The sequence below is a fragment of the Penicillium diatomitis genome, assembly GCF_028827545.1.
Source record: "Penicillium diatomitis strain IBT 30728 chromosome Unknown utg000001l_segment0_segment0, whole genome shotgun sequence".
NCBI lineage: Eukaryota > Fungi > Ascomycota > Eurotiomycetes > Eurotiales > Aspergillaceae > Penicillium > Penicillium diatomitis.
The window spans coordinates 3,748,872-3,774,829 of record NW_026623173.1 but is presented as its reverse complement, the minus strand read 5'-3'; the positions used below and the strand labels follow the sequence as shown (position 1 = coordinate 3,774,829).

General features: G+C 51.9%; 10 protein-coding genes across 10 annotated transcripts; 5 read left to right on the top strand and 5 right to left on the bottom strand.

The window, feature by feature from the left end:
• Positions 1-173: 173 nt before the first annotated feature.
• N7539_001086 (DUF4050 domain-containing protein) lies at positions 174-1,385 on the bottom strand (the record flags this gene model as incomplete). Its single annotated transcript, XM_056930690.1, has 1 exon — positions 174-1,385. The coding sequence occupies one exon, from the start codon at positions 1,383-1,385 to the stop codon at positions 174-176; it is 1,212 nt and encodes a 403-aa protein (XP_056794983.1).
• Positions 1,386-3,934: 2,549 nt separating this feature from the next.
• Positions 3,935-6,828, bottom strand: N7539_001085 (ATP-binding protein; the record flags this gene model as incomplete). Its single annotated transcript, XM_056930689.1, has 2 exons — positions 3,935-4,880; positions 4,931-6,828. The coding sequence occupies 2 exons, from the start codon at positions 6,826-6,828 to the stop codon at positions 3,935-3,937; spliced, it is 2,844 nt and encodes a 947-aa protein (XP_056794982.1).
• A 1,949-nt stretch (positions 6,829-8,777) lies between these two features.
• Positions 8,778-11,269, top strand: N7539_001084 (LIM domain-binding protein; the record flags this gene model as incomplete). Its single annotated transcript, XM_056930688.1, has 5 exons — positions 8,778-9,015; positions 9,633-10,051; positions 10,113-10,400; positions 10,464-11,209; positions 11,260-11,269. The coding sequence occupies 5 exons, from the start codon at positions 8,778-8,780 to the stop codon at positions 11,267-11,269; spliced, it is 1,701 nt and encodes a 566-aa protein (XP_056794981.1).
• Positions 11,270-12,598: 1,329 nt separating this feature from the next.
• Positions 12,599-13,614, top strand: N7539_001083 (urease accessory protein UreG; the record flags this gene model as incomplete). Its single annotated transcript, XM_056930687.1, has 3 exons — positions 12,599-12,774; positions 12,899-12,997; positions 13,074-13,614. The coding sequence occupies 3 exons, from the start codon at positions 12,599-12,601 to the stop codon at positions 13,612-13,614; spliced, it is 816 nt and encodes a 271-aa protein (XP_056794980.1).
• Positions 13,615-14,017: 403 nt separating this feature from the next.
• On the bottom strand, positions 14,018-15,695 carry N7539_001082 (WDR46/Utp7 family protein; the record flags this gene model as incomplete). The annotated part of the gene is made up of 2 exons (XM_056930686.1): positions 14,018-14,983; positions 15,063-15,695. 2 exons carry the CDS (start codon positions 15,693-15,695, stop codon positions 14,018-14,020), a joined length of 1,599 nt encoding a protein of 532 aa, XP_056794979.1.
• A 333-nt stretch (positions 15,696-16,028) lies between these two features.
• N7539_001081 (small subunit rRNA maturation protein TSR1) lies at positions 16,029-18,509 on the top strand (the record flags this gene model as incomplete). Its single annotated transcript, XM_056930685.1, has 2 exons — positions 16,029-16,134; positions 16,204-18,509. 2 exons carry the CDS (start codon positions 16,029-16,031, stop codon positions 18,507-18,509), a joined length of 2,412 nt encoding a protein of 803 aa, XP_056794978.1.
• A 445-nt stretch (positions 18,510-18,954) lies between these two features.
• sec17 (alpha-soluble NSF attachment protein SEC17) lies at positions 18,955-20,190 on the bottom strand (the record flags this gene model as incomplete). The annotated part of the gene is made up of 4 exons (XM_056930684.1): positions 18,955-19,194; positions 19,252-19,426; positions 19,505-20,055; positions 20,158-20,190. 4 exons carry the CDS (start codon positions 20,188-20,190, stop codon positions 18,955-18,957), a joined length of 999 nt encoding a protein of 332 aa, XP_056794977.1.
• Positions 20,191-20,501: 311 nt separating this feature from the next.
• Positions 20,502-21,074, top strand: N7539_001079 (uncharacterized protein; the record flags this gene model as incomplete). Its single annotated transcript, XM_056930683.1, has 1 exon — positions 20,502-21,074. One exon carries the CDS (start codon positions 20,502-20,504, stop codon positions 21,072-21,074), a length of 573 nt encoding a protein of 190 aa, XP_056794976.1.
• Positions 21,075-21,444: 370 nt separating this feature from the next.
• On the bottom strand, positions 21,445-23,117 carry N7539_001078 (putative MFS transporter; the record flags this gene model as incomplete). The annotated part of the gene is made up of 3 exons (XM_056930682.1): positions 21,445-21,983; positions 22,058-22,755; positions 22,825-23,117. The coding sequence occupies 3 exons, from the start codon at positions 23,115-23,117 to the stop codon at positions 21,445-21,447; spliced, it is 1,530 nt and encodes a 509-aa protein (XP_056794975.1).
• Positions 23,118-24,474: 1,357 nt separating this feature from the next.
• On the top strand, positions 24,475-25,814 carry N7539_001077 (uncharacterized protein; the record flags this gene model as incomplete). The annotated part of the gene is made up of 4 exons (XM_056930681.1): positions 24,475-24,666; positions 24,746-25,121; positions 25,180-25,312; positions 25,379-25,814. 4 exons carry the CDS (start codon positions 24,475-24,477, stop codon positions 25,812-25,814), a joined length of 1,137 nt encoding a protein of 378 aa, XP_056794974.1.
• Between the last annotated feature and the right edge of the window lie 144 nt (positions 25,815-25,958).

The following is a 25,958-nucleotide window of genomic DNA, read 5'->3' as shown; positions in this document are numbered from 1 at the left end:
TCCCTTTTTCCTCACACAAAAAGTCGCGCCAGATGCGTTGCTCAAAGGGATGTGATGCGAAGACAAGACAACGTCACATGTGTATGAATGAGTAAAAGATGTTTCGTAACTCGTCAGGATTGCATGACCCATTTGTCAGGCCCGAAAGTGATGCGCAACGCGAATCAACCGCTTCAAGCAGTGGTTCCATTGCCGTTGTTTTGGCTCGCACCAGGGTCCGGGTTATTTGAGCCACGGCGATGGAACGGATGAGTACTCATGTGGAACACCTTGCGCATCGCGTTAGTAATGCTGTTCTTTCGCCGTGACTGTGAGGACGCGGGAGCGGGCGAGTCTGCAGGGACTTTGGGGACTGAAGCATCGTCTTGAAGAACAATAGAGGTGACGGCCGGTTTGGGCGGCCACTGGCCATCTGCTTTCCATCCCTGGACCATTGCATTGGTCAAATCGGCCAGGTTGATGGGGATCGTGGGCGTCAGGCCCTGCACGACCACCTTGGAATAAATTGAAGGATAAATGGTGGGAGTGATGGTCGCGCGGACAGGGTTGGAATTAGAGATGAAAGGGGGAGCGACTGGAACAAGAGGCTCATCCAGCTCTTCGTCCTCTCCCTCCGAGTCTTGCTCGTCGCCCGAGTCCTTGTCATCGATCTGACCACCGTCACTGCGACTTGTCACCTTGAAAGTCTGTTCCGGCTCGGTGATACAGGTTTCTGTGGATTCTTTGCGCTGTTTCTCCTCGTCGGGTGCGGTGGACTGTTCTTCCTCTTGCTCCTGTCGAGGCAGCTGTGGCTCTGCCCTGTCCTTGTCAGTAACCGACGGATTCGACTCGGCCTTGTTCACCTCACTAGCCTCGATCGTGTTCGCGGCGTCCTTGGCCAGGGAGCTCGTTCCACCCGCATTTGCCGCATCGAGTCCGCCCTCTGCACCTGAGTTCTGACTATGCGTGACGGCAAGCTTGCGCGTCCGCTCACTAGCCCGAAGCTGACGCTGCGTTCTTGCGCCAGTCCACTCATCTCGTCTAGCCATCCACATTCGCAATCCCGCATTCCATTCCATTTCGTCGGCCATTCGTCGTCGACGTCTGCGCCGCCGTTCAATTTCCGTGATCCCTCCGGATCTTGAGGGTGAATGTGACTCTGAATCACTCTGATCCGACGATTGCGGGTCCAATTCTGGCCCTGCGCTGTCGAATTCCCTGCATCGCCATTCCATGACTCGGCGACCCTCACAGAGGGTTCCGTCGGTCAATGTGGGCGAGCTTGCAGGCCCCGGGCGGGTTCCGTCCGCGTATAATGTCGAATCAAAGGCCCAGTCATTTCGCACGATGCGACGAACGAAGAGCTTGACCTCCCGAATGGCCTCGTCGCGGTTCTCGAGCGACATCGCACCGGTTGGGTTCCCCTCTGAATTGGATCTAGGAGAGCGGACTGTCGTCTCGGCTGGTAGGTTGTTCGCGGTAGGAGGGCTGTGAGTTGACGATGGAGCGGGGTTGGGCAGAGGCAATGAGTCGATTAGCAAGGTCAGAGACTCAGCAAGATTCGCGCGTTTGCCAGAGCTTTGACCCAGAAGCCTGCATGCAGCCTTACAGGTCTAGTCGTGTGGGGTGAAATTGATCCCAAGAGAAAGGAACAAGGCCCGCTGGTACGATTAAGAGAAACTTGACAGGCTGGGCAGGTTCTGTGCCTTGGATGGTCAAGGTTTGCCGATCGCGACGGAGATCCACCGGTGGAGTCGAAAGGGATTCAGCGACGGAGGGTCTGCGGGATGATGGGATCAAATGTCATGGTGATGAAGGCACGTGCACGGTATCCGGATCCAATTTTCTGCGTTCGATAGCCACTTTTATCACCGTTGCTCGATGCTGATGGTCATGTGCATCATGCGTACGTCGCGTGAATGTTGTACAAAATTCTCGCATTAGCAATCTTGACTTCTTGGATGTTTTGAGTACCTCCAGCTGATTTCATTAGTCATCTATTTTACGCTGGAACGAGACTCCGGTAGTGAGCTCGATATATTTTCCATACAACACTCTGGAACTACGTCAGCTTAGGGCGCTTCCGCATATAGATCTCCATGTACTACCTACTCAGAGTCTAAGGTAGTCTATAAGGTAGGTCATTATACTACATCAATAGTACTAGGTTAGCGATGACCATAGCAAGTAGTCAGAGCTGACAAGAACCCTTCATTCGGACGGTATGGACATTTAAGAGTAAAGATGATATAACCCGGTCGAACTTCGGAAAGTGGACCGATGATAGATCTCTTATCTCGATGCCGTGCTATAAATAGGTAATGGAACCTTATCATACCCTATTTAAGCTATGAGCGACGTACATACACACAGCATACACCATCCATTCCAGTATGAAAAAGGTGCTACATATGGTCAAGCGGGCAACAAACCCAGTGGCACGGACCTTGACCTTTTTCTCCGCCAACGGGGGTTTACACAAGCTTGTGCTGTTGTACCAACCTTGAGTCTCTGACGCGAGGTCCCGCAATAAACTGGGTAGAGTCCAAAGTAAACCGGCAAATCTGTCGCTACTGCCCGGATCAGAGTACCAGAAGACTCTCCAGTCTCTGCAGTGTTAGTCTGTAGTTCCAACATTCTATGATTGTCCGAAGAAGATACAGCACCTCGTCTCCACTCCCATGCAGCAAACTGCACCACTGTAGCACCATAACCTGAATTTCCCCCCCTGCGAGACTTTCATCCCTCATGAGATTCATTTCTCTAGCTACCTTGGTGCTGGGAGCAACGATTAATCCCGGTTGACAATATATCTGTCGATGGACAATGCGCTAGGGTTGGGGTGCTTTAAGGGACCCGTACTGTGTCATGCTAGCTAGAAGGTATCTTACCGTAGCTTCGCTATGTACATTATACACAATGTACACTGTACAGTATGCCCGCGCCTCGGGTCAGGCTCCAAGACACGTCAACTTGATTTCAGCAAAGAACGGTGAATCGGTCGAGCAATCAACGGGGTACTATTGTGCCCGTTGGTAGACCTGAGAGCGCAATCCACTTGAGATCGAACCTTCAATTCTATCTTCTCAAACCGAAATCACCCTTGTCAGGCGATCACTAGTCTTCGAGTTACTACGTCTCATAGATGCTAACATCCCAAAAGCCGGCGCCTGCTGATGATTTGAGTGTAACTGGATGCTTATGGTGCATCGCTTATTTGCACGATTTACGCCGTTTCCAAGGGGCTAAGACAATACCTGGATACACTTTGATTGCGTTCCTGGCCCTAAGGTATCAGTACAAATGCATCCGACACGACGCACAGAATACTTCATGTGTCCTTGGACAGAGCAGAACATGTAAGTCGAGTTACTGGCTGGACGTGCACCTGGGAACGAACAAATTCAGTAAGGTAGTAAGTACTCCAACCGTTCATGTAGCAAGCTCATAGGGCCAAGGTACTGGTAGTGCTACTTTAGCCTTTACTTCGCGGTAGCTGATCTGCAGTTCTTAGGGACACGTGTCTAGATTTACGTAGTAGGCTACATGCTCGTAGTAATCCACGAGTCTGTGCTCATATCTTTTGACTAGTTTCAGCACCATTCACGAAATGTGCCTCATGACCTCACTGAAATTGCAGTCTTTCACTCTGCTCAGATTCGGCTCAGATTGTCACGAAAGATTCGTAAGAGTAGGTTCGTTCCCGGGTGCACTTAGTCTTACAGTATCATCGGCCGCCATCAACATATTTCACCGGTAACTCCTAAGTGCCAGGTCCTCAATTGGAAGTGGAAGCTTCAAAGGAAGTATGCTGCGCTAATTAACAAAATTTTCCATCGCACTCGTGAGCGATGTCGTATTCACACCTTGCGGATATTGGTACACGTCTATCATAGCATTAATGTTACAGGAATTTGAGAGTGCATTGGTGTCCAAGCGTATGAGCCCAAGGCATTCATGTGCGAACACGGGCAGTGTCTGTAGTAGGCTCTGATACCGATGGAGCGATGAATCCCCATCCAGGGCTTTTCTGACGACGACCCTTGCGATCACCGAATTGCTCATCAAATTTGCGGATCGCTGATAGCGAGGACATGTCCTCGCTGATTGATGCGCTGATCTCTTCCATACCACGGTCGAAATGGGCACGAGTGAGAGTCCGGCGAGCAGGATACTGGTAGGGCTCTTCACCTTGATGCTGTGCTGCCGCTTGGTTCTCTTCACGCACACAGGCTAGCGCAGCAGCGACGGAGAGGTTCTTCAGGTCGGAGCCAGAGTAGAGGGGCGTGCGGCGTGCCAGCTCGGCCAGGTCAACACTCGAGTCGAGTTGTTCGTCCTTGAGATGAATTCGAAGAATAGCATCACGATCCTGCTCGGTAGGGAGGTCCACCAGAAGTCTGCGTGCCAAACGTCGCAACACGGCATCATCAAGATCAAATGGTCTGTTCGTCGCGACCATGATCAAAGCGGACATCTCGTTCAGCCCATCCCACTCGCGAAGAAATTGATTGATCAGTTCGCGGTGAGATGTGCGGTTACTGGCACTGGTTCGAGAACAGAAGATGGCATCGGCTTCGTCAATGAACACCACACACGGGCTGAGTTTTTTGGCCAAAGTGAAAATGGCCTTCACGTTCTTTTCGCCTTCCCCGACGTACATGTCGTAGATTTCAGACCCACTGACTTCCAATACCGTGGCACCGCTCTCGCGCGCAACAGCTTTGGCCAGGAGCGTCTTACCGGTGCCCGGGGGGCCGTACAGAAGAAGACCGGGAATCTTGTCGGTGGCTAGGACACCATAGGTAAATGCTTCGGGACGCACGAGGGACATAGATGTTAATGTCTTTAGAGCGTCCACAGTCTCAGCTGGCACGTGAACATCGGCAAAAGTGGTTCGAATGCTCTGTGCATCAACAACGCCATTGAGCAATTTTTTTCGTGGGAATTGCACGTCTTGCGCAGAGAAGCCAACAGCTGTTCTCGACTTTGCCCACGATCGGAGTTCTTTGCTCTGGAAGCTTTGGCTTGCAACCAGTCGCTGGTGGCTCGATCCCCCTTGTCCATCAGATCTATGGCTCGTCGAATATGCGCAAGGCTGACGGGTTCACTCGGATCATCCGCGCTGCCAAGAGCAAGTGTGGTCACCCAGTGAACTTGGTTGTAAGACCAGAAACGATCTTGAATGCCGGATTGCTTGATGGCTTGTGCATCTAGTGGCCAGGAACGGCTCTTCAATAGATCGTCATGTACCGCCGGTGAGCTTCCATAAGTTCGCCAACGGAGCATGCTCTGGAGATGACGAATATTGATATCCATGGTTCGATTCTTCGAATCTTCCGCGAAGGTTTTCTCTACATCCTGCGCATCCATTGCGGGGATGACCACCAACGTCTTGGAGAAGCTATCATCGACCACGTTTTGTAAGAATCGAGTACCGTCATGGGAAACTGAAGGAAGCAAGTCTTGTGAAATGCTACCCACTAGCAGAACTCTGGAACCTGTGCGTCGGTAATTTTGAATGACCTTCTGGAGCAAAGAGATCGCTTTGGCGCCCTCTCTTGAGCTTTGAATATCTCGGTAGTCTTGGACATGCACAATGAGGTCGCGCGACAGGGCATATCTCTTTGGCTCATTTTTTGACCCAGGCGACTTTTCTCGAGAGTCTTCACACGCAGGCTCAGTCGATGATTTTGAGTCGGAGGCCAACGAGAGTGCCTCGTTGAGAAGGCGCGTCCACCGCGCCTCCGTACGCTGGCCAGATCCTCGTATCCCGCCTGCCTCATGGTCAGATTGGCCATTGATTGAGGCAACCAGCGACTTTAACCCCATCCAATTCGGCAATGAAACATCGCTCGAGTCTCGACTGGCTTCGATTGTGATGAACCGCGGCGTGCTGGCTTCTGGACGCATGCCTTGTCCTCCAGGGTAATCCACCATGTCCTCATCGGCCTCCGCTTCTCCTTCACTGGGCTCGGGCCAAGTAGTGGCCGGAGGTTGATGAACCTCGTAGCCAAGTGAACGAATGGCAGATGTCGCGCCAGCCTCGGCGAAATCCGCCTCGCTCAGAAGCTGAGCAATGTCCTGTGCATTGAGCGTGATTAAATTAGCGCTCAGCTTGCTAGCGATTTCCTGGACAATTGCATCTAAAAACAAGATGCCATCTGGGCCAGGATATTGAAGAACCAGGTGTGACTTCTTGGCCGACGGTTCGCGATCAAACTCCACTGGAGGAAGCCTCAGACCCGCTTTGGCAGATGCCATTAATTCATCCCATATCGCCTCAGTCAGAGCGTATCGATGTATTGAGTCTTTCGGCGTTCCATCTGTCGATGGATCATCGCCGCGGCCACCATTTGCCATGCGTTCCTGAGACGTCCAATTTTTTACGTCCTTGCTGTTGCAAATCGCAACATCGTGTTTGAATTGCGTACCAGCCGCGCCAACCGCGGGATCAAAGGTTCTCAAATTCCCTGCTTGAAACCAATCAGGGATGTTGGCCTCAACGGCCGGAGACTTCTGCTGTTGTTGACTATCCTGTTGCCTGTTTCTCAAGGCTCGGCGAACAGCAGACCCGTAAGGTCTCGTCATAGGGTTGTCCAGTCTTGTGGTTCTTGGTGAAGGGATCTCGAGCGAGAGGTTGTTCACATCGTCACTGGCAGCTGCAGAAGTATCCACCACATCTTCGACGTCGGGGATCGGACTTGTTTCATTTCGCGGATCGTTAGATGGTGCTGAGAGCCAGTGGCGGGACGCATGTATGTGTCGCGCAGGGACGGGATAGCGGCGACGGGCGACGAAGCGACAGGGGCGTACAATAGATCGCCATACTTGTGGTATTGACGCAATCATACGGGGCAGTAGTACTGACTCCAGCAGGCGTTGTTGCGTCTCAAGCAGGATACGCAACTTCTTTATCCTGCGATAAGAGCGCAGACTCACGTGATTTTGATTATCGGGGAAGGCGGCGTCGGGCCGTTTTGCTGGACTCAAGACCTACAGTATGTGTTTTGCCAGAACTAAACTGTCCGCCATATCTCATGATCAGGCCTCAATCCAACAGTAGTTGGGCGGGATGTCTCGAGCATTCAAAAATCTACAATGATCAGAAATCTGACAGCAGTCTCAACGTGGCCTGGGAAGCGTGGAATTATTCAGCTTGCGTCGCGGCCAACGGAGACTCGTAAAGTACGCGCTACGCGCTTTTAATGGTACCTGACCAGCTGTGAGGCGTGACTGCTTGCTTTGCAGAAAGCCATCGTTCGAGAATTTACAAAATGAAAGATATATTTATAGACTACGATCAAATTTAACCAGCTTGACAAAGCTTCCTTGGAGTGAATGATTGGGATGAAATAATGTGAGTGACATGGTTAAAAGGGGTTCTCTATCCAGCTAAAATATGAAGTAGCACCGAGTTGACCGGTAGAATTCCTGTGGGCAAACATTTCCGTTAGCACACTATTTCCTAGTATGACTGCAGCCAAACTTCGGTGAAATTGCATAGGTTCTCAGACAAAATATACTGGCAAGTAGCAGACCAACCGGGGGAAGGTCCGATCTCTCTCGTCATGGTCGATTTGGTGGGTAAAGAAGTAAAGAAGGGTTGTCATCCTTGAACCGGGGGAGGGGAGAAAATGTGCTTGACATACCCATTGGTAGCTGCGCAAGCGCATAGTGGTTAGTAGTTGCATCAATCAACTGCGATAACTTCCTCGCTACTTCCTTAGAAAACCATGCTTCCACGCTCATGAATGTACCGCCAGAGAGATCTGCTGGAAGAGTTGGGAATGATGATCGAGAAGACAGAATTCTCGAGGAAGGCGAGAGAAAAAAAAAGCGCTTGAAATACACCGGACGCACGTGACATCCAGATCAGGCTAGCGTGAGATCATGGCAATCACTGGCTCAAAGACGCGCGAAAAAAAACCCGCTTCAGGGCGATGATAAAGGGTGATTCCGTGATTGATAACCTGAGTTAATTGTCCTCCAGCCGATCCGACTTGTCATCACAATCGTTGCTCTGAATTTCATGGCCCCCAGGTAGTGTTGTTCTCGTCCATCGTCACATCAATCTGGTCGGTTACATCCTCTTGCTCGGAGCCGGAGACTCCGTCCCCAGTCACCTCTTCGCACCCACCGGGCGATCGCCCTCAATCCTTGACTGTACGGGCGCTCGCGATAGCCGTCCCCTTTCACCACTTCAATCTTGACCGACTTTAACTCACGAGAATCGTATGTTGTGTCTTCCGAGCCTCACAAAAGACCTTCTAGACCCTTTTCAGGATCTTCCTTCCAATATCTCGGCATCAGCCCAGCCCCTCCACGCCTCCTATTGATTGATCTTGTTCCAGTCTTGACATACCGTCCCCTCTTTCCCCCCCCCCCAAGACCTCACGTAACGAGAGCGGACACTTCGATCCACGCCATCACTCTACTAACCAACACCGATTCTCAGGTCGATCAAGACCATCTTTTCTAGAGGAGGCGAGCGAACAACTGGGTCGGAACGAAATTCGATGCATTGCGCTCTCGCGGGTACTCTCGATCAAAAGCGCCGCACTGTCACCGACCGACCGACCGACCGACCGAGCGGACTTTGTCACTTATAATTACTTAGGCAGGCGCGCCAGCTTCTTGAACTGTCCAGGTTAACTTGAGCTGCTGCTGCGAACGCAATCTCACGCGCTCGAAGGCACGTCTTTGCGGTGGACTCCGCTTGTTAAGCAATGATGATGGCGCAATCGTTTCCTGCCCATCAAGGCATACCGCCTCATGGTATTCCACCGGGCCATCACCCAATGGCCGCCCAACACCCGAACGCGGGACACCCAGGGCAAGCTATGGTACAGCAAATGCACCCCGGAGTATCGGGTCCAGGAGGGCCTCAAGTGAGCCAGGCAGGTCCGATGATGGGTGGAATGCCTCCAGGTGCCGGAACTGCTGGCCCCGGTGGACCCATGCCAAATGCGCATGCTCTTTCCCATCTGAATCCCACACAGGCGCACATGTTCCAGCAGCAAGGCTTTCCACAAAACTGTACGTGCTCCTTTCTTGATCCCATAGTTTCCTTCCCGTCTCGACCTGTCGCAGGACATTATGCCGAGCCGAGCATCACGACCTCTTGCTCTTCATGGGCGCTTTCCAATATCTGTCATACCATTGTCGCGCGCGTCCGCTGATAATGATCCCTTTCATAGTTGCCAATAATCCCCAACTACTGCATCAGCAACAGCAACATCAACAATTTCTCCGGCAGCGCATGATGATTCAACAACAGCAGGCGCAACAGGCACAGCAGCAACAGCAGCAGCAGCAACATGGGATGCCCGTGTCTTTACCAAATGGTACTCAGGGCGTAAGCGCTGCTCAATTGGCTGCAATGCAAGGAAATCCTGGTGGTATGCGACCTGTCAATGCAATGATGCATCTTCAGCAGCATGGCCAACCACCGAACCTCCAACAGCATCAGCAACAGCAACTCTTCGCACTCCAGCAGGCTCAGGCACATCAAGCGCAGCAGCAGGCCCAGGCCCAGGCACAAGCCCAGGCACAAGCGCAAGCCCAGGCTCAGGCCCAGGCTCAGGCTCAGGCCCAGGCCCAAGCACAAGCCAACAATGCCCAGGGTGGTCAGCATACACCACAACGGGGCTCAGCGCAGCCTCCGAACATGCATGAACCTCAGGGAGCCACCCCTCAATCCCAACACGGTCCGCCCCAGCAAAGCGGGACTCCTCAGCCAAATCAGAGTAATCAGCCGCCATCGAGTCAGTCTCAACCGCCCCAAGGCGGGCCACAGCAAGCCCAGGCTACTCCTAATCCACAGCCGCAGCAGTTGCCGCAGACCTCGCAACCAGGACCCCAGCCAGGTCATCCGGGGCAGCATGGTCAGCTCCAACATGGCATTCCTGGCCAGCAAGGCCCACAGCCGGGCCAGCAGATGACCGCCCAAGAGGCGCAGTTGAAAGTACAGCAACAACAGAATGCTGCCTTGATGATGCAGCAAAGGATGAATCGCCAGGGCGCAAGCATCCTCAATTTACACGCCTATGCTGAGCATCTGAGTGGTTTCCAGGTACGCAGCACTTTTGCACTAACGAGAAATGCGCGATGAGTGGTAACTAATAGTTTTACAGAGCCGTGGCGAGGCACATGATCTGCTGTATTGGCAGTCGTTCGTTGACAAGTTCTTCGCACCGGGAGGTGTCCTCCGTCAAGGTGTCTGGAACCCTCAAAGTGGGTCCAAACAATTCGAGATCTCAACGCCAGCACTTGCGCGTTACTACATGACTCAATACACAAGCGGCATCAGTCAAATTCAAATGGTAGTGGAGGGTGCCAGAGAACGGGACATGGCTCAAGGTGGGCACATGGTAGAGAGCGCCCGGACTTCATTCATCTACTGGTTTACAAACGATTGCCAGGTAAGAACAACTCACATGAGTAAGTATCAGATTGGAATTGTTTTGCTGACTCGTCCGATGAAGCTTTTCACCCGCGGCCAACTCCGCGCTCACTTCGATGTGGCGAACAAGATTGAGATGCTGGACATCACGGTCACAAATCATAACGAATTTATCCCTCGGAGCATGCTTCTTTCCTTGGAACAGTCAGAGCAAAAGCAAAGTCCGAAAGTTTCTAAAAATACAGCCAAGCGAGCCCAGAAGCAGCCAACACAACCGCCATTGCCGGAATCCATGATCACGCCCAATGGTGTACCGACTTCTGTCATGGGCTTCTTGGAAGTCGCTGAGACTATCTCGCAGATGCAGCTACTTTTCCAGTATTCGCATCAACACCCACAGTTTTCCCCTCCGGAGGCTCTTCATAACTTGGTGGCGACGCTCCCACCTCAGAATCCCAACAATGGCTTTGCGACCCCCATGAATCCAGGGATGCAGCAGATTCCTAATGCTAGGAATCCCAGTATGGGTGGTCCCACGCAATTTGCCTCCCCTGCCATGGCGCATCTTGGGTTACCGGGATCGCAGGGCTCTCCTCACCTCAGCGCCTCCGGGCATGGAAGTCCCGCTCAGAGCCATCTCGCTGGCCCCCCTGGCATGCAAGGTGCTGTCCAGCCATCTCCAGCCGCAATCACTAATAGTCCCAATATTGGTGGCAACAAACGGCGGCGTGCAAGCACCGTCAAGGTGGAGTCTGAGGATGCTGGGCCTGGGGGCGATTCCAACGGTGCAGCCCCCCGAACACCGGCAAAGTCAAGGCCAGTCCTCGGGTACCCAAACGCCAAAAGGGAGCTGCGGCCTAATACTTGGCTTCTCGCAGCTATGTCTAATGCCAATCATTTATATTTGCTCGCAGCCTCTTTTCTCATGCGTCCTCTTGATCACGTCAGACATTGCTCGCAATTTTGGGCGCTCGGGAGACTCTATCGAAGCATTCTTCCATGCGTTGAAGATCTTGTCGTGGTACGACTGGGCATGTTTGGGATTCTTGCTTCCCTCACGAAGCGGCCTCCACGACTCTCTGCGCTCCACGTTGTGACCACGCATAGAACGCGTTCATCGATGCTCGCCGGGTGTCTGTTTCTATACCCTAGTGGTTACGGTAGGGGTAAGTCTCGCAATGGCCCAGAGACTTTTCCTGTTGTGCCAATGCTTGTCTGCTTCTTCGATCCTAATGTATTCTATGTTCATTCCAGCGTTTTGCTTGTTCCCTTTTCACTTTCATTATGTGGGACTGTTCGGACATATTGCCTGGTCTTGCCTGCTTTTTCGATTCGTTGCCTTTTCAGTGATTGTTCTTTCGCATTGTCGACGTTTGCACCTTGACCAGTACTGCCACTGCCACGTATAGGGCCTATTGACGAAATATAAGGTTCTCGATCTTTCTCCAGCGCCGTGCTCCAATCTTCTTGCGCGTTTTTGGATTTGATTTTTTATGCTTTAGCTTCGTGGTTCCTCTGAACGCTGGTCCATTCTGTTGCTGTTTTATTTCCGTGGGTTCATTTGGTTGCAGCCTTGATATCCGATGTGACGATTGCACTGGCGTCGGTCTTTATGTACTCGCAAATTGCGTTCGCCTGCGGTGGAAGCAATCCACGTCAACCTTCCGCGTTCGGGGCCGGCTTGTCGCTACTTTTGGTTTTATCAAATCAATCAATCTGCCTCTTCGCTACGTTGAGTCTTCTCTCTACCCAATGTGTGTCTTCACCGGTGGAGTATGCCTCGCAAAGGTTGTAGGTACTAGATAGTAGGCACAGGTAAAAAAATTTACTCGCTCAATTGCTCGCTGGGTACACCGAGGAGTCTCAGCGCCACACCTTGAGAACGGTTAGGTTGATCACCCCGGCGAGCTCCGAACGGTGTCCGGGGCAATTCTAGTGATTTTAGTGGAGTCGGGCCCTCTGCACTCTGCAGACACCCAAGCGACCACCGGTGGAGTGTAGCTGTCTTCATCAAGTGGCTTGGTTGAGCTCTCGGCAGCTTCGTTATCGCCAGGTTCCCCACCGGATGCACCTCCAGTTGCCTTTATCCGGAGGGTTGCCCCTCCATATTTCCTTCCCCCAGTCGATTTGCGTGGGAAAAAACTTGTACTCTACCTCGTTGTACCCTTAGTTTCAATCAACGTGTTCATCTATCTTCTCGTTCTTGAACGCACAAACATGGCTCACTCTCACTCACACGACGCCGGTCTCGGCCATTCTCACGATGATCCGTTCAATGGCCACGGCCACTCACACGAGATCCTGGACGGTCCCGGTTCATATGTCAACCGAGAGATGCCTCTCATCGAGGGTCGGGACTGGAAAGACCGCGCCTTTACCGTCGGCATTGGAGGGTGAGTCGTTTGATCGATCGTCCGAGTTTTCTACTTCGAGGCTGTGGAAAATAGAGCAATTGTCCCACTTCAAAAAGTATACTATGAGAAAAGCAATGCGGAGCTAATGCGCCGCACTCCTTAGTCCTGTGGGATCTGGCAAGACGGCTTTAATGCTGGCTCTATGCCACGCTCTGCGCGATGAGTACAATATTGCCGCCGTGACGAATGACATCTTTACTCGGTAAGCTTGAAGTCTTGGCCAGCATGGTGAAGCATTGGAGCTTCCAGCTGACTCGCGATCTTCACGATCACCACAGAGAGGATGCCGAGTTCCTGACACGCCACAAGGCGCTCGCGCCTTCACGTATTCGAGCTATCGAGACCGGCGGCTGTCCTCATGCTGCTGTCCGTGAAGACATCAGCGCCAATCTACTAGCCCTCCAGAAACTCCAGCGCCAGTTCAAGACCGACCTTCTTCTTATTGAATCCGGTGGTGACAATCTCGCAGCCAACTATTCCCGCGAATTGGCTGACTTCATCATCTACGTGATTGACGTCGCCGGTGGTGATAAAGTGCCGCGGAAGGGTGGGCCAGGTATCACGGGCTCCGATCTGTTGGTGGTCAACAAGATTGATCTGGCCGAGGCCGTCGGGGCAGACTTGAAGGTGATGGAACGGGATGCAGCCAAAATGCGAGAGGGTGGGCCGACTGTGTTCGCGGTGGTCAAGCACGGTAAGGGAATGGAACACATTGTCAACTTGATTCTGAGCGCATGGAAGGGCAGTGGTGCGTATGAGGAGAGTCTCAAGAGGTGGAAAGAGGGCGCTCCTAGGAACTCGGGCAGCCTGGAGGAGTAAAGTCAAGAGATCAGGGAGTCCTATTGCTATATAACAGTCTCGATGGAGGAGCAAAGCCAAGAGATCAGGTAGTCCTATTGCTATATAACAGTTTCGATCCGTTGCAAATGCTGCTGGACGAAGAGAGCAGGGTTGAGGCTAGATGCTAACGAGACATGATCAATAAAATGTTTCATTACTTTTTTTTTCGTACTCCAGATCCATAAGCTCAGCCTGCTCTATACAAAACAATGACATGCAAAAACGGATGCCGCCGTTCCTTACCAACGCCTGAAATGCAGCAGCCCAAAGAAGAGGGTGCAAGATGTCTCTCCATCTTGCAGGTACCGCGGCTGGGTATCTGGTTGCTCAAACAAGAAGCGAAGCACGTAAAGCACAAGTATAAACGAATGAAGGAGGGTCTCTACTTGGCAAAACGGGCCAACGCAGGACCCAAATCTTGACGCTCTTGACGAATACGGTCCTTGTTTCGAGCCATGCGTTCTTTGTGCAATGCTTCGGCCTTGAGCCTCTTCTCGTCGATGACGTTGGTACGTCCCTTCTTCCGGAGGTAGTTTCGCAGGGCACTGTTGCGGCCTCGACCGCGATTCTTGAGCTTTTCGAGCGGATCTTCGGGCTTTTTGTCCAGATCGCGAGCTTCCCGAACTTGTTGGTCCCTGATAGTGTCGAGCTTTCCGATCACGTTGGGATCCAGTGAGATCATGTCCGGCTTGAGCTTGTGCAGCAAGCTGTGCACCTCGGCCTCCTGCCTTTGGTGGACGTTCTCGTAGGGGTTGGCTTCCAGAGAATCAAAGTTGGGTTCTCCAGCGCCAGGAACAATGATACTAGCAAAACCTTGATCGTGTCCGACGCCGAGAACATCTTCGAAGGGGCACCAACGAAGATTTTCAATGCGCTGTCCATCACCACCCCATGCCATGTAGGGGCTTCGCACCTTGGCGGTGTCTGCTTGCGCAGCTTCGAAAAGACCCCTCCACACGCTCACCTGAGTGCCCCATCCGACAGCCACCAGGTTTCGGTCACTGATGGAGACCGAGGCACCTGGTTGGTAGCAGGAGTATGAGTGCACTTCCTTGAACATACGGATATCCCAGATGTTCATCTTCTGATCTTGTCCAGTTGACACCATGTAGCGACCCTGGCGGTCCATTGCGATGGATCTCACTGGACCACGGTGGACCAGTGCCTTGACAAGAGGGGTCTGGGAGTTTGGTGACCACAGAGTGACCGCACCGTTCTGATGTCCGCAGTGAATGATAGCATTGTAAGAGTTTTGGGCGAGAGCAGTCGGGCGGCCGAGTCTCGTTGGGAGCTCATTCACCAATTGTCCGGTTGATGTGTCCGTGTATTTGATGAAGCCTGCCATTGTCTAGGTAGAAGAAAGACTCAGTTTTAGATGCCGTCGCTTTGCTTTGATTGCTCTGAACCAGATGGAAGATACTACTTACAGCGCTAGTCAGCAAGAAGTGGTAGGGCAAGAATTCGAGGAAGAGTGGCTCCAAATGCTTCTTCAAGCAGTGAAGTTCCACACCATTCTGATCGTAGATGTAGACGTATTTCTTCTGCGCGACAGCGAAGAATTGGTTGTTGTGCAACCACCGCGCATCCCGTACAGTTTCACCCAGCTGGAGCTCGCATCCCAGCTTGCCATCACGCCAGTCCATCGTCGCGACATGACCCTTTCGACCTGCCAACAACAAATTGCGTCCATTGCGTGTATAGTCTGCGCGATAAGGTCCAGCGTCGGTCAATCTCAGCTCAAAGCCTTTCTTTGCAGTCTCGAGTCCAACGCTGTCCTTGATTTCATCTTGTCGTACTTTGTATGTCCTTTCGAGTTCTCCTTCGGGCTCCAAGAAGCCTGCATCATGTTCAAGAAGAATTTCGGCATCTTTGGCCTTCAACACCGCATCCTTATGTCTGTTCTCTTGTTCCCTGAGTGTGCCGCGGAGCTTCTTGTCGCGAGCGGATTTGATGGAGTTTCCCTTGCCGCGACCATATGTCTTCTCGGCCTCGATGAGCCTTTGCTTCGCAGCACGATCCTCTGCCGTGACGACGATTTTCTTCGAGGTCGAGTCCCCCATCTTTGTTTGCGGAGTTTTTTGTTCGTAAAGCTTATCGACCTGATTGGAATAAAAAGTCGGCGCCGCCAGCGCGGAGAAAAAGCTCAGCAGAAAAAAATGCGCCAAGGTTTGGGCTCACCGCTCGCTTATCCTCTCCACTGCCGAATTTTGTTGTCTTATCGCCAATTTTTTATTTTTCTTGCTCAAGGCGAACGATTAAGATTCCACTGTGTTTATTATTGGAATCAATAGGATCGGCTATATCTTCAAAGGAGACGGAGCCTTGACACTCATATATTCGAAATTTCCAATCTGGACTCCCTTCCATTCCGATTTAAAGGGTCCAGTGCCAATATGGCGCCCACCCAAGTGCACCACCATCGGTCTACTACCAAGTCTTCCAACAAGCCTTTCAAGACCAAGCACGCCTCAAAGAGTGCTTTGAAAGAGAAGGCGAAGGGTAATGACTTAACCCAATGGCTCTATTAAGCCACATAAATCATCTTTTCATATGCTGACACCAAAAAAGGCAAAGTCGAAAATGAGCGGGGCAGTCGCAAAACACCCCACCAACAACTCAAGTCGAAACTCGACCGTCGCAATCAGGCCCGCCAGAGGCAACAATTGAAGCATCAAGAGAAGGCACAAGCGACAAGCATCTTCACTGGCCAGACTGGCGCCCCCCGTCACGTCGCCATCATCCCGCTCTCGGCCGAGATTGACACCAATGCCGCTATTCGCGCCCTGAATGAAAGTGTCGATATCAACGATGAGGTTTCCGCTGAGGGATCTCTCCGTGTGCGTGTCGACCGCTTCCGCCAGAGCCTGCAATATATGACATCTAAGCACGATCCCGTCAACGCGATGGACGTGTGTCGCCTGGCCGATTTCGTCGTGCTGGTCATGTCCGCAGAAACCGAAGTCGACGAAGAAGGCGAGCTACTGCTTCGTTCTATTGAGAGCCAGGGTATCTCCAACGTTGTGACTGTGGTACAAGGTCTGGATCAGGTCAACCCAGCCAAGAGACGTCCTCAGGTCGCATCTTCTCTCAAGTCCTACATCAATCATTTCTTCCCCACTGTGGAGAAGGTGATGTCTCTGGATTCTCGACAGGAATGCTCAAATGCCATCCGATCCCTATGCACTGCCACTCCCAAGGGTATTCGCTGGCGTGATGAGCGCAGTTGGATGTATATTGAGAACGTGCAGTGGCCAGATGCGAGCGCCGAGGTTGTTGATGATGTGGTGGTAACCGGTATTGTTCGTGGCAAGGGCTTGAAGGCCGACCGCATCGCTCACATTCCCGGCTGGGGCGATTTCCAGATTGCTTCGATCACCGCGGCACCACTGCCAACGACTAAAAACAAGCGTGATGATGCTATGAACGTTGATGGCGCCGATGGTGTTCAGACCTTAGAGGCACCCACGGCTGATCAAGACGACATGGCTGTAGTGGCTCCGGAGGAGATCGAAATGATGGATGACGATATGGTCTCCATGGCCGGAACTGAGAAGAAAGGTGTCTTGCTCGACGATTACCACTACTTCTCTGACGATGATGCACACATCCCTGCGAAGCCGAAGCGGTTACCGAAGGGTACCTCAGAGTACCAGTCAGCCTGGTACCTTGAAGATGTTTCTGACTCAGGGTCCGACATCGTCGACGAGGATGATGACGAGGATATGGAAATGGAGGTTACCGGCGCCCCTGAAGACGGATTCTTCGCAGACAAGGAGGATGCTATGACAGAGGGCGGCCCCTCAGAGTACCCTCAATCGGAGATGTTCATGGACCCGTCCCCGGAGGATGAGGCACAGGAGCTGGCCGAGTATCGTAAGAGCCGTCGCACTGAAGCCGAGGAGGATCTTGAATTCCCCGATGAGATCGAGCTGCACCCAAACGTGCTCGCACGAGAGCGTCTCGCTCGATTCCGAGGCTTGAAGAACATGAAGCTTAGTCCCTGGGAAACCTCGGAAGATCGACCACACGAGCCCGAAGATTGGCGTCGACTGCTGCAATTCGGCGACTACAAGGGTGCCAAAAACCGAATCATTCGTGAAGCCCTTGTTGGTGGTGTCAATCCCGGAACCCGGGTCGACGTGCACCTTCGCGCCGTCCCAACGGCCCTCCGATACAAGGCCCAGCCTCTTTCCCTCTTCTCTCTTCTGCGCCACGAACACAAGCACACGGTTGTCAATGTCAACATGACTCTCAGCTCCAGCGTTGACAAGCCCTTGAAGTCGAAGGAGCAGCTCATTGTGCAGATTGGCCCTCGTCGCATGGTAGTCAACCCTGTGTTCTCTGCCGGCGACAATACCCCGAACAATGTGCACAAGTACGATCGCTTCCTTCATCCTGGCCGCAGTGCTGTCGCAACCTGGATTGGCCCTATGACCTGGGGTGCCGTCCCGGTACTTGTCTTCAAGAACAAGCAAGTGGAGGAGGATTCCGAGGTCCTCGAGTCCGCCGATGTCGAGTCAGGTGCAGTCTCTATGGATCGCTTGGAGTTGATCGCCACTGGTACTGTCATCGCACCAGACCCCAAGCGCGTCATCGCGAAGCGCGCCATCCTCACGGGTCACCCATACAAGATTCACAAGAAGGTCGTTACCGTTCGGTACATGTTCTTCAACCAAGAGGATGTCCATTGGTTCAAGGCCTTGCAACTTTGGACTCGCCGTGGTCGCAGTGGATACATCAAGGAGAGCCTCGGTACACACGGTTATTTCAAGGCCACCTTCGATGCCAAGATCAACCCCCAGGACTCGATTGGTATCAGTTTGTACAAGCGTGTCTTCCCTCGCAAGGCGCGAGCTTTGGAAGAGCTTGCGTAGGGCTTGTTGTGTTTCCCTCTCGATGAATGAAGTGGGTCATCTACATGGTCATCTATGCTCGATCACGCTGTGTGGATCACAGGGGGTTCGCTCGGATTGGCGTTGTAATGCATCTTACCAAAATTTTCATAGACTTCGACTACTTCATAATGAATTTACGATTCCAATCTTCGATGCTTTTTGTTGATACAGTAACCGGAGAACCCGTGTTCTATAATGCATGGTGCAGTCCTTACCTCCAGGTCCGTCGAAAATTACAGGTATGCGACCAAAGGCGTGAGCAGTATCTTTTGCCTGTGTCGAGCCAAGTTGGCGCATATAATCACTGAGAATGGACAAATAAATTGCAACTAGTCACAACTCGTACAAGAAAGAGAGAAACGATCTCTGTAGAAGACGGATGGAAAGGGGGAATCAAAGGAGGACTGGGAAAATCAAGCATCGTCTAGGAGAAATCCTCTTCCGCCTCTTCAATGTTGTTCTTGACCCGAAGCAAGAGGGTAGTCTTCCACTTGTCGAGCTTGCTGAGCTGATCGAACTGGAATAATTTATCGGCAAAGGCTTCCTGGTCTCCTCCCTCGACCGCCTGCAGTAGATCCACAAGAAGTTGGTGCTCGCGAGTTGAAGAGAATGACGGGTCGATCTCACGGTACGTTTCGAGAGCTCGGGTGGCCTCGACCATATCCTGGTACAGGGTAAATTAGGAATCCTCTGAGCATTAGATAACAAATCCAGGACGAACCTTTGTAGCCAGGTGGCAGATCCCTGCCTTCAAGAGATAGTCCTTCACAGACCACTTCATCAAGTTGTTCGCGATTGACTGGCGGGCAATGCGTTCATAGTTTGTGATGGACTTGTAGTAATCACCTTCCAGGGCGGCCAGATCAGCCACCTTCAGATAGTGCTTATTCGCGAGTCTGTTTAGATGATACTTGTTAGACAATCTGTCCGACGCATGGGCGCTGCCTGGGCCAAGAAAAGGTTCAATCACTCACGCCTCGGCATTATCGCCTTCAAACCACTCCGCTGCCTTCTCATATGCCTCCAAAGCCTTCTTCATGTCACCCACTTCAGCTTCGTACAGCTCTGCAAGGTATTGTTGCTGCGTCGCAGCGCGGCGGAGGTTTCCGCGCAGAACGTAGTGGTTGATCGCACTCGTCAGAACACGGGCAGCATCCTCCGGGTCGGACTTGCGATACACCTTGAAAGCTTCCTGAAGAGTATTCGCTGCGTCATCGGGCTCGTTGAGGTTTTGGGTTTGGATGGCGGCGGCCTTTTCGAAAGCCTGGCCGGCTTCCTTGTCTGTTGCATGAAAACTTTCATTGAGTATGATCTTCAAAGACGATGGGGGGATAGCTACTCGGCGTGGATCTGCGGGGAGACGAGGGCGATTTTGGGCCGGAGGGGGAAGAACTCTCTTACTCATCTTCTGGACACGAAAGGCATTTGCGGCTTGAGTGAAGAGATCGGCCGCATTTTCGTATTTCTCAGCGCGTCCCCCGAACCAGCTGAAGCCTCCCGAGGCGCCAGACAGGGCTTTGTCGGCCTAGTTGTCCGCAAGATAAGAGATGCAGTTAGCAATGTGTTACTTTCGTCATTGAAGGCAAAAATGGAGGTACAGGAACACGGGAAAAGAACTATAGCTCACTTTTTGGAGAAGCGCACGTGGATCTTGTGCCATTTTGTATGATCTGTGTATACAAGACTTAAAATAGTGACTGCAAGCAGCAAATGTTTCAAAGTAAAAGAGGGGAATGAATAGCTCGACGGTGATGTTGATGATGGGAGCGTCGATCGGCGGGTCCGAGGCGGTGTCTTTTGGGTTTACCCGCAATCTTGCGGCGGATGGATGCGCGCGCGCATTTGATCTTCTTCACTTTGATGGTAGACAAGAAATGCTGAAATGATTCGAGTATAAAAGGAAAAGGCAGTCGCCGCAACTCACGAGTCAATTCCCAGTCATCGACAACTTCAATACATATATCTTGAAGCATGGCCGCCAGACACTCAGGCACTGGGCTGCTGCACGCAGCCTCTCCCAGTGCGGCTCTTGCGCGCCGTTACTCGTCCAAGCCGCAACAGCTGGATATCGCATCTATATTGGCACAGCCCACATGGTCAGTCCGGTCTCTGCTTCCAGAGCCGAACAAACCCCCATCGGTGGTCAATGTCACGCCGCAGAAGCTGCGTCATCTTCTACGCCTTTCGGCTTTGCCACAGCCTTCCAGTCCGGTGGAAGAGCAGTCGATGCTGAAGACTCTTGAGTCACAAATTCATTTTGTGCAAGAGATGCAAAAGGTTGACACATCAGGAGTTGAGCCGTTGCGTAGCATTCGCGATGAAAGTCCAGCAGCCGTGAAAGAGACGACAATAACGCTCGACCTGCTGCGAGATGCATTCGCCCAAGAGCACATCAGTGGCCGACGACGAAGAGTTCAGCGATTGCCCAAGACGAGGACATGTCATCCCGAGGCCGACATTTGGAACGGAAATGCGCTTGATTTTGCGACGAAGAAGAAGGGCCCTTATTTTGTAGTTGACACGAAGGCGGGTCAATCACCATGAGCGCATGAATGGACGCGATTCTAGGGGGCACTGCAACTTTCTCCAAAGGAGCCCTCCGTCTGGTCCCGACTTTGTCAATTTCTCGGCTCCATTCTGGCTGTGCCAGATTGATATGATGTTCACCGAGACAGCTGCTATATTACGACTCCTCTTCATTTCATTTTCTACTCACGCTCGTGCCTCGTGCCGACGGACGCAGTCTCGCTCAATCTATCTGTTCGATTCCTGAGCCGCCGTTGATCTTGCTTCAAGTTTTGGTGCATGGGCGGAGGACAGGTCTTCCTCTCATGAATCATCAAGTATACTACCTATGTACATTTATATCATAATCATATCATCGTGTTTCACAGACGCGGGTCTGACGAGCTTTTCATGCAGATGCGCGTCTCTTCTGTCCAAAACTCATCTGCCCCTGCCAATGCCGAATCCGCTTGCCGTAGATCTGCAGGAAGACAATGCATCCCAAGGAACCCATCGTGATAGCTGCTTGAACTCCAAGAGCTCTGGCAGGTCCCATGCTTCCCACCCAGTCAATCTGGACATAGGTCGCCATGAACCCGGCCCAATTGCGACTAGCTGTCACCCACGCTCCAACCTCCCCAGATCCTTCGGGGTAGCAGTCCAGTAAGTACGCATTGATTGCAGTAGTTACGATCATGACACCGACACATTGTGCAGCGGCGAAGACGGCTATAATCATATAGTGCCAATGCCTTTGAAACGCGAACCCGAGAACGACCAAACTGATGCAGCATATGAGAGTTGCCGGGTACAAAAGGATTAAACGTGCTTCAGGATCAAGACGGCCCGCATGCTGTTTCGTGTAGTACCGTCCGACGGCGTCGTGAAGAAAGTGGCCAATCAGCCAGCCGATCAAGCAGCCGACGATACCAAAGAAGTAGAAGAAGCCTAGGTGACTTGCGATCAGCTTTTTCCTCGTTCGAGGACACACAGGGCAATGAATCTTGGGGAGATGCACTCACCGATGTCTCGAGGTAAGAAATGGTAGTAGTTGGTCAACCAGATGCCGATTGTGGTATTGACCCCGATGACCCACGCAAAGTTCAGGAAATAATAGACAAGGATGGTCACTACTGGGATCTTCGTGACAGCAACAAGTGGACGAGTCATGCATTTTACAAAGTCCTTGGACGGAGACTTGGCTTGCTGTATGCCAGCGAGCCGAGCAAGAAAGGATCCTCGAGGAGAGGAGGGTTCAGTGCGATCAAACAAAGTCTCGTCGAGAAAGAAGACGGCAAAGAAAGCGATTCCCGCTAAGATAGTGCAGATCCAAAAGGCCCATCGCCAATTCAAGTCTGACACAATGAACGAGGCAGTCAAGGGTCCCAGATACGGGCTGAGGATGATCGAGAACTCGACGTAATTGATGACCTGCGGATGCTGGTGGAAAAAGAAGAGATCCTTAATCCACATCAACGCTCCACCTTGTCCAACACTGCAGAAGAAGCCATTCAGGATTCGGGCTGCGAGATACGAGCAAAAGTTGGTTGCTGCTGCTGACCACACGCACGTCAAAAGCATCAGCAGTTGAAAGACGCAAGTGACTGGCCAGCGTCCAAAGTAGCTTGCGAGAGGGACGACGAGGAGCCCACAAGCCCCAATGGAAAAGAGATTACCAACAACGGCCCGTTGCACAGTCTCTTGAGAGAGTTCCCATTCTCTAATGTGAATGAATTAGTTGTGCTTCAGTCTTATACATGACCTCTCAAGGTGACACGATTAAACTGACAAAGACTGTGGGATCACCGTGATGATGGCTGTCCCACCGGTGTAATCGGCGAGCAAGGCAATGTAGGCCACAATGATCACGATCGTCCACTTTCTCCCGTTGCTCCAATTCAAGGGATCGTCGGGCGTATCCAATGGCTGAGGAATCAGAACGAAGCGACCGTCACGACTGGTTTTCAGCCGACAGGCGTGATCGGAATACCGACTAGGATCAACCACATAGCCGTCAATGGCTTCCATCTCTTCGTCGATCTCGGTTGCATCAACCCGGAAGCGCAATTTTCCAGAGGGCATCACGACCTTTTTACGCAAGCTCGTTGACTCTGACGAGAGACTTGCAGTGGTGATTCTCGCGATGGCGATTCGATCGAACAAAGGAGCCGAAGACGCAGCCCAACGGAAGAGTCTTTTTTATAAAAAAAAACCCCCCCCTCTCGCGGTTGTCAAGAGCCCCTGCAACCTCAGACGACTGTTGAATCCATGGATCAGTCTCCCAGAGTCAAGTCTCCCCAATTAGCCGAGTAGGTTGAGCAAGTGGCGTCGAATGTGAGGTTTGTGATGGCTTACTTACGGTGACCCTTTGGTAGCACAGCCTCTCAGTACTTTTAGACGATCGAGATCATCATTCTAGGGGCCATCCGATTGTATCTCAGCGAGTATTCTTTTCTCCGACTCCACGCGTACAGCTATTGACATGCTGACCAGCTTCAGGATCCTGCATCCCTGTGCCTCGATGGTAATTCTCCGACCTCCGAACATGTACTATGAGGCGTCAGGGTGCCATGATATTGACTAGAGAGAGCCCTTCGTGGTTGGTACCAGGAATTGTCCCTCTGTTCTCGCCAGTGTTGACTGTTGACCATCTTCATGGGCGCAATCATGGGGCTTCAAGGGGTGGAAGGGGTTGATGGGCGGACCCTTGCATTGACAAGCAAGCTATTTGCACCACATACTTTTCCCGGAATGATGTGTATAGTTCCGTCGGAGAGAGGCTGCGGCCATCCATTTCTGGGCGGTTTGCCTCCAGGGATGCCAGCCAGCCTTGGCTTGGGGGCAACAGGCAGACTCTTGGTCTCTACTTCCTACTGCCATGATACGGCACGTGTGTCTATCTTGTGTCTATCTGTGTGTTTAGTCAATTTATGGGTCTTTTTGCTGAGCTATCATGGTTTACGATCCTCTTGTTGATGGCCTCACAATAGAAACTAAGCTGCAGTGGTCTCTTTTCAGATTCGGCCGGCCAACTCAACAACAATACCTTTGTACTTCGAAGGGCGATTCTTTTGTCGGTGACCGGACTAGAGAGAAAAAGGCTGTTCAGGTCTCTCAATAACCTCCTTGTATTACACAGCGTAACGCTGCGGCTAATTGAATATTCGGTATCAATAAAAGGCCCAACATGCTCGGACTGACTTAATCGTGCAGCTGACATCGCCCTATGTCGAGAGATGTCCTGTGCTTATGCAACAGATGCGGAATATGCATAAACAAAGTTAAGCCCTTACAACATCGAAGCACCAAGTGACAGCAAGCCTGGACGCGGATTGACACAAGTGTCTCAAGATCTCAGCATCATCCTGTCTTCCATAACGGGCAGCTCGATAATGATTCTCTTCTCCCAGTGCTTCCTGCAAGCTCTCATCACGCCTTCATGACGAAGTCTGCAATTGTCTCCTATGGAGGCAAAGGCCCCTTGGTTCTGGGAGTAACCTGGGCTGAGACGACTTTGGCGCTAGTTCTGTTCTTTCTGCGAGCCCGAACTGCCTCGGTCTGTCCCCAAGGCCAGCTGTCATCCGGTTTCTTTGGTCTGCGGTGGGACTTTGTATGGGCGATACTGGCCTTTGTGAGTGAATCAATCGCCAAGTTCAGGCTGCTTCGGTGGTGATCTTGCGGAGAGTGACTCATATTGTATGTGACACTAGGCCGGCGCCCTCGCGGCGCAATGCACAATGACCGTCAGCGTCCATTATGGACTGGGCAACCACCAAAATCTGCTATCCTATGACAACATTGTCAAAACCAACCTGTGGAGCTGGATCGCTCAGATCCTGGCAATTATCGACCTTGTCATTGCTCGGATTGCGGTCATTGCTTTTTTGATGACGATCCAAAATAGGACCCAAAGCAAGAGCAAATACCTGTTATATGGCGTGGGCAGTGCGCAAGCGATCATCAATTTCATTGAGATTGGGTTGATCTTCAAGCAGTGCACGCCGACCAGAAAACTGTGGGATATTGATGTACCTGGAAAGTGTGACATGATTGAAATCTGCTCGAAGGTTGGCTTTGTCCAAGGCAGTATGTGAATCTCCTCCGCAGAGTCGAACTGGCTGTGATCGTCTGTTGTCTTACCAAGCCTCATCCTCAGGTATCGGAGCCGCTGCGGACTTTTTCTTAGCCGCTTATCCAGTGTACATCATCGGTCGATTACAACTGATGAAACTCTCAACAAAAATTGGTTTGTGTCTGATCATGGGAGGTGGCTTAGTGTGAGTGGGAAGAGAACCATCGTCGAGAAGAGATAAGTTGAGCTAACTCCAGTCTTTGCCTGGCAGCGCTGGCATAGCAGGTATCAACAAGACTCTTGCGATCGCCTCCATTACGCACGTCGACGACCTCACATACGCCATTTATGAGCTGAACACCTGGGTTCTCACCGAAATGTGGTTCATCATCATTTTCGGGTCGATTCCGGTGCTGCGTCCGTTCTTCGTACGGTTCACCCAAGATATCAAAAGTGTCACAGGCAACTCCTCGCGGAATCGCAGCAACGCGGAAGCCTACAGTGAGGGCAGTCGAAATAAGAGAGAATCCTTGGTCCAGCTGACTGAACATGTTCCGGGCACCTGGGCTTCACACAACTCGATGAGCGCGGACGCAAGCCACGACCCGATGCATTCGCTTGGCATCGAGATACCCCAGGAGGATTGCGGGTATATTATGGTGACCAAGGATACGATGGTAGTTTCCGAACACGGACGTTTAAGATGATACGGGAGTTCAGGCTGCGTGGATGTTGACTTTGAGTCTTGAAGTCTCAGATAATGGATGCTGAACGTCACTGCTCTGCAAGGTGCGAACTACAGTTGGAGTCTACCATACAGTGTATGCCTGTATGGGCATGAAGATTTGAAG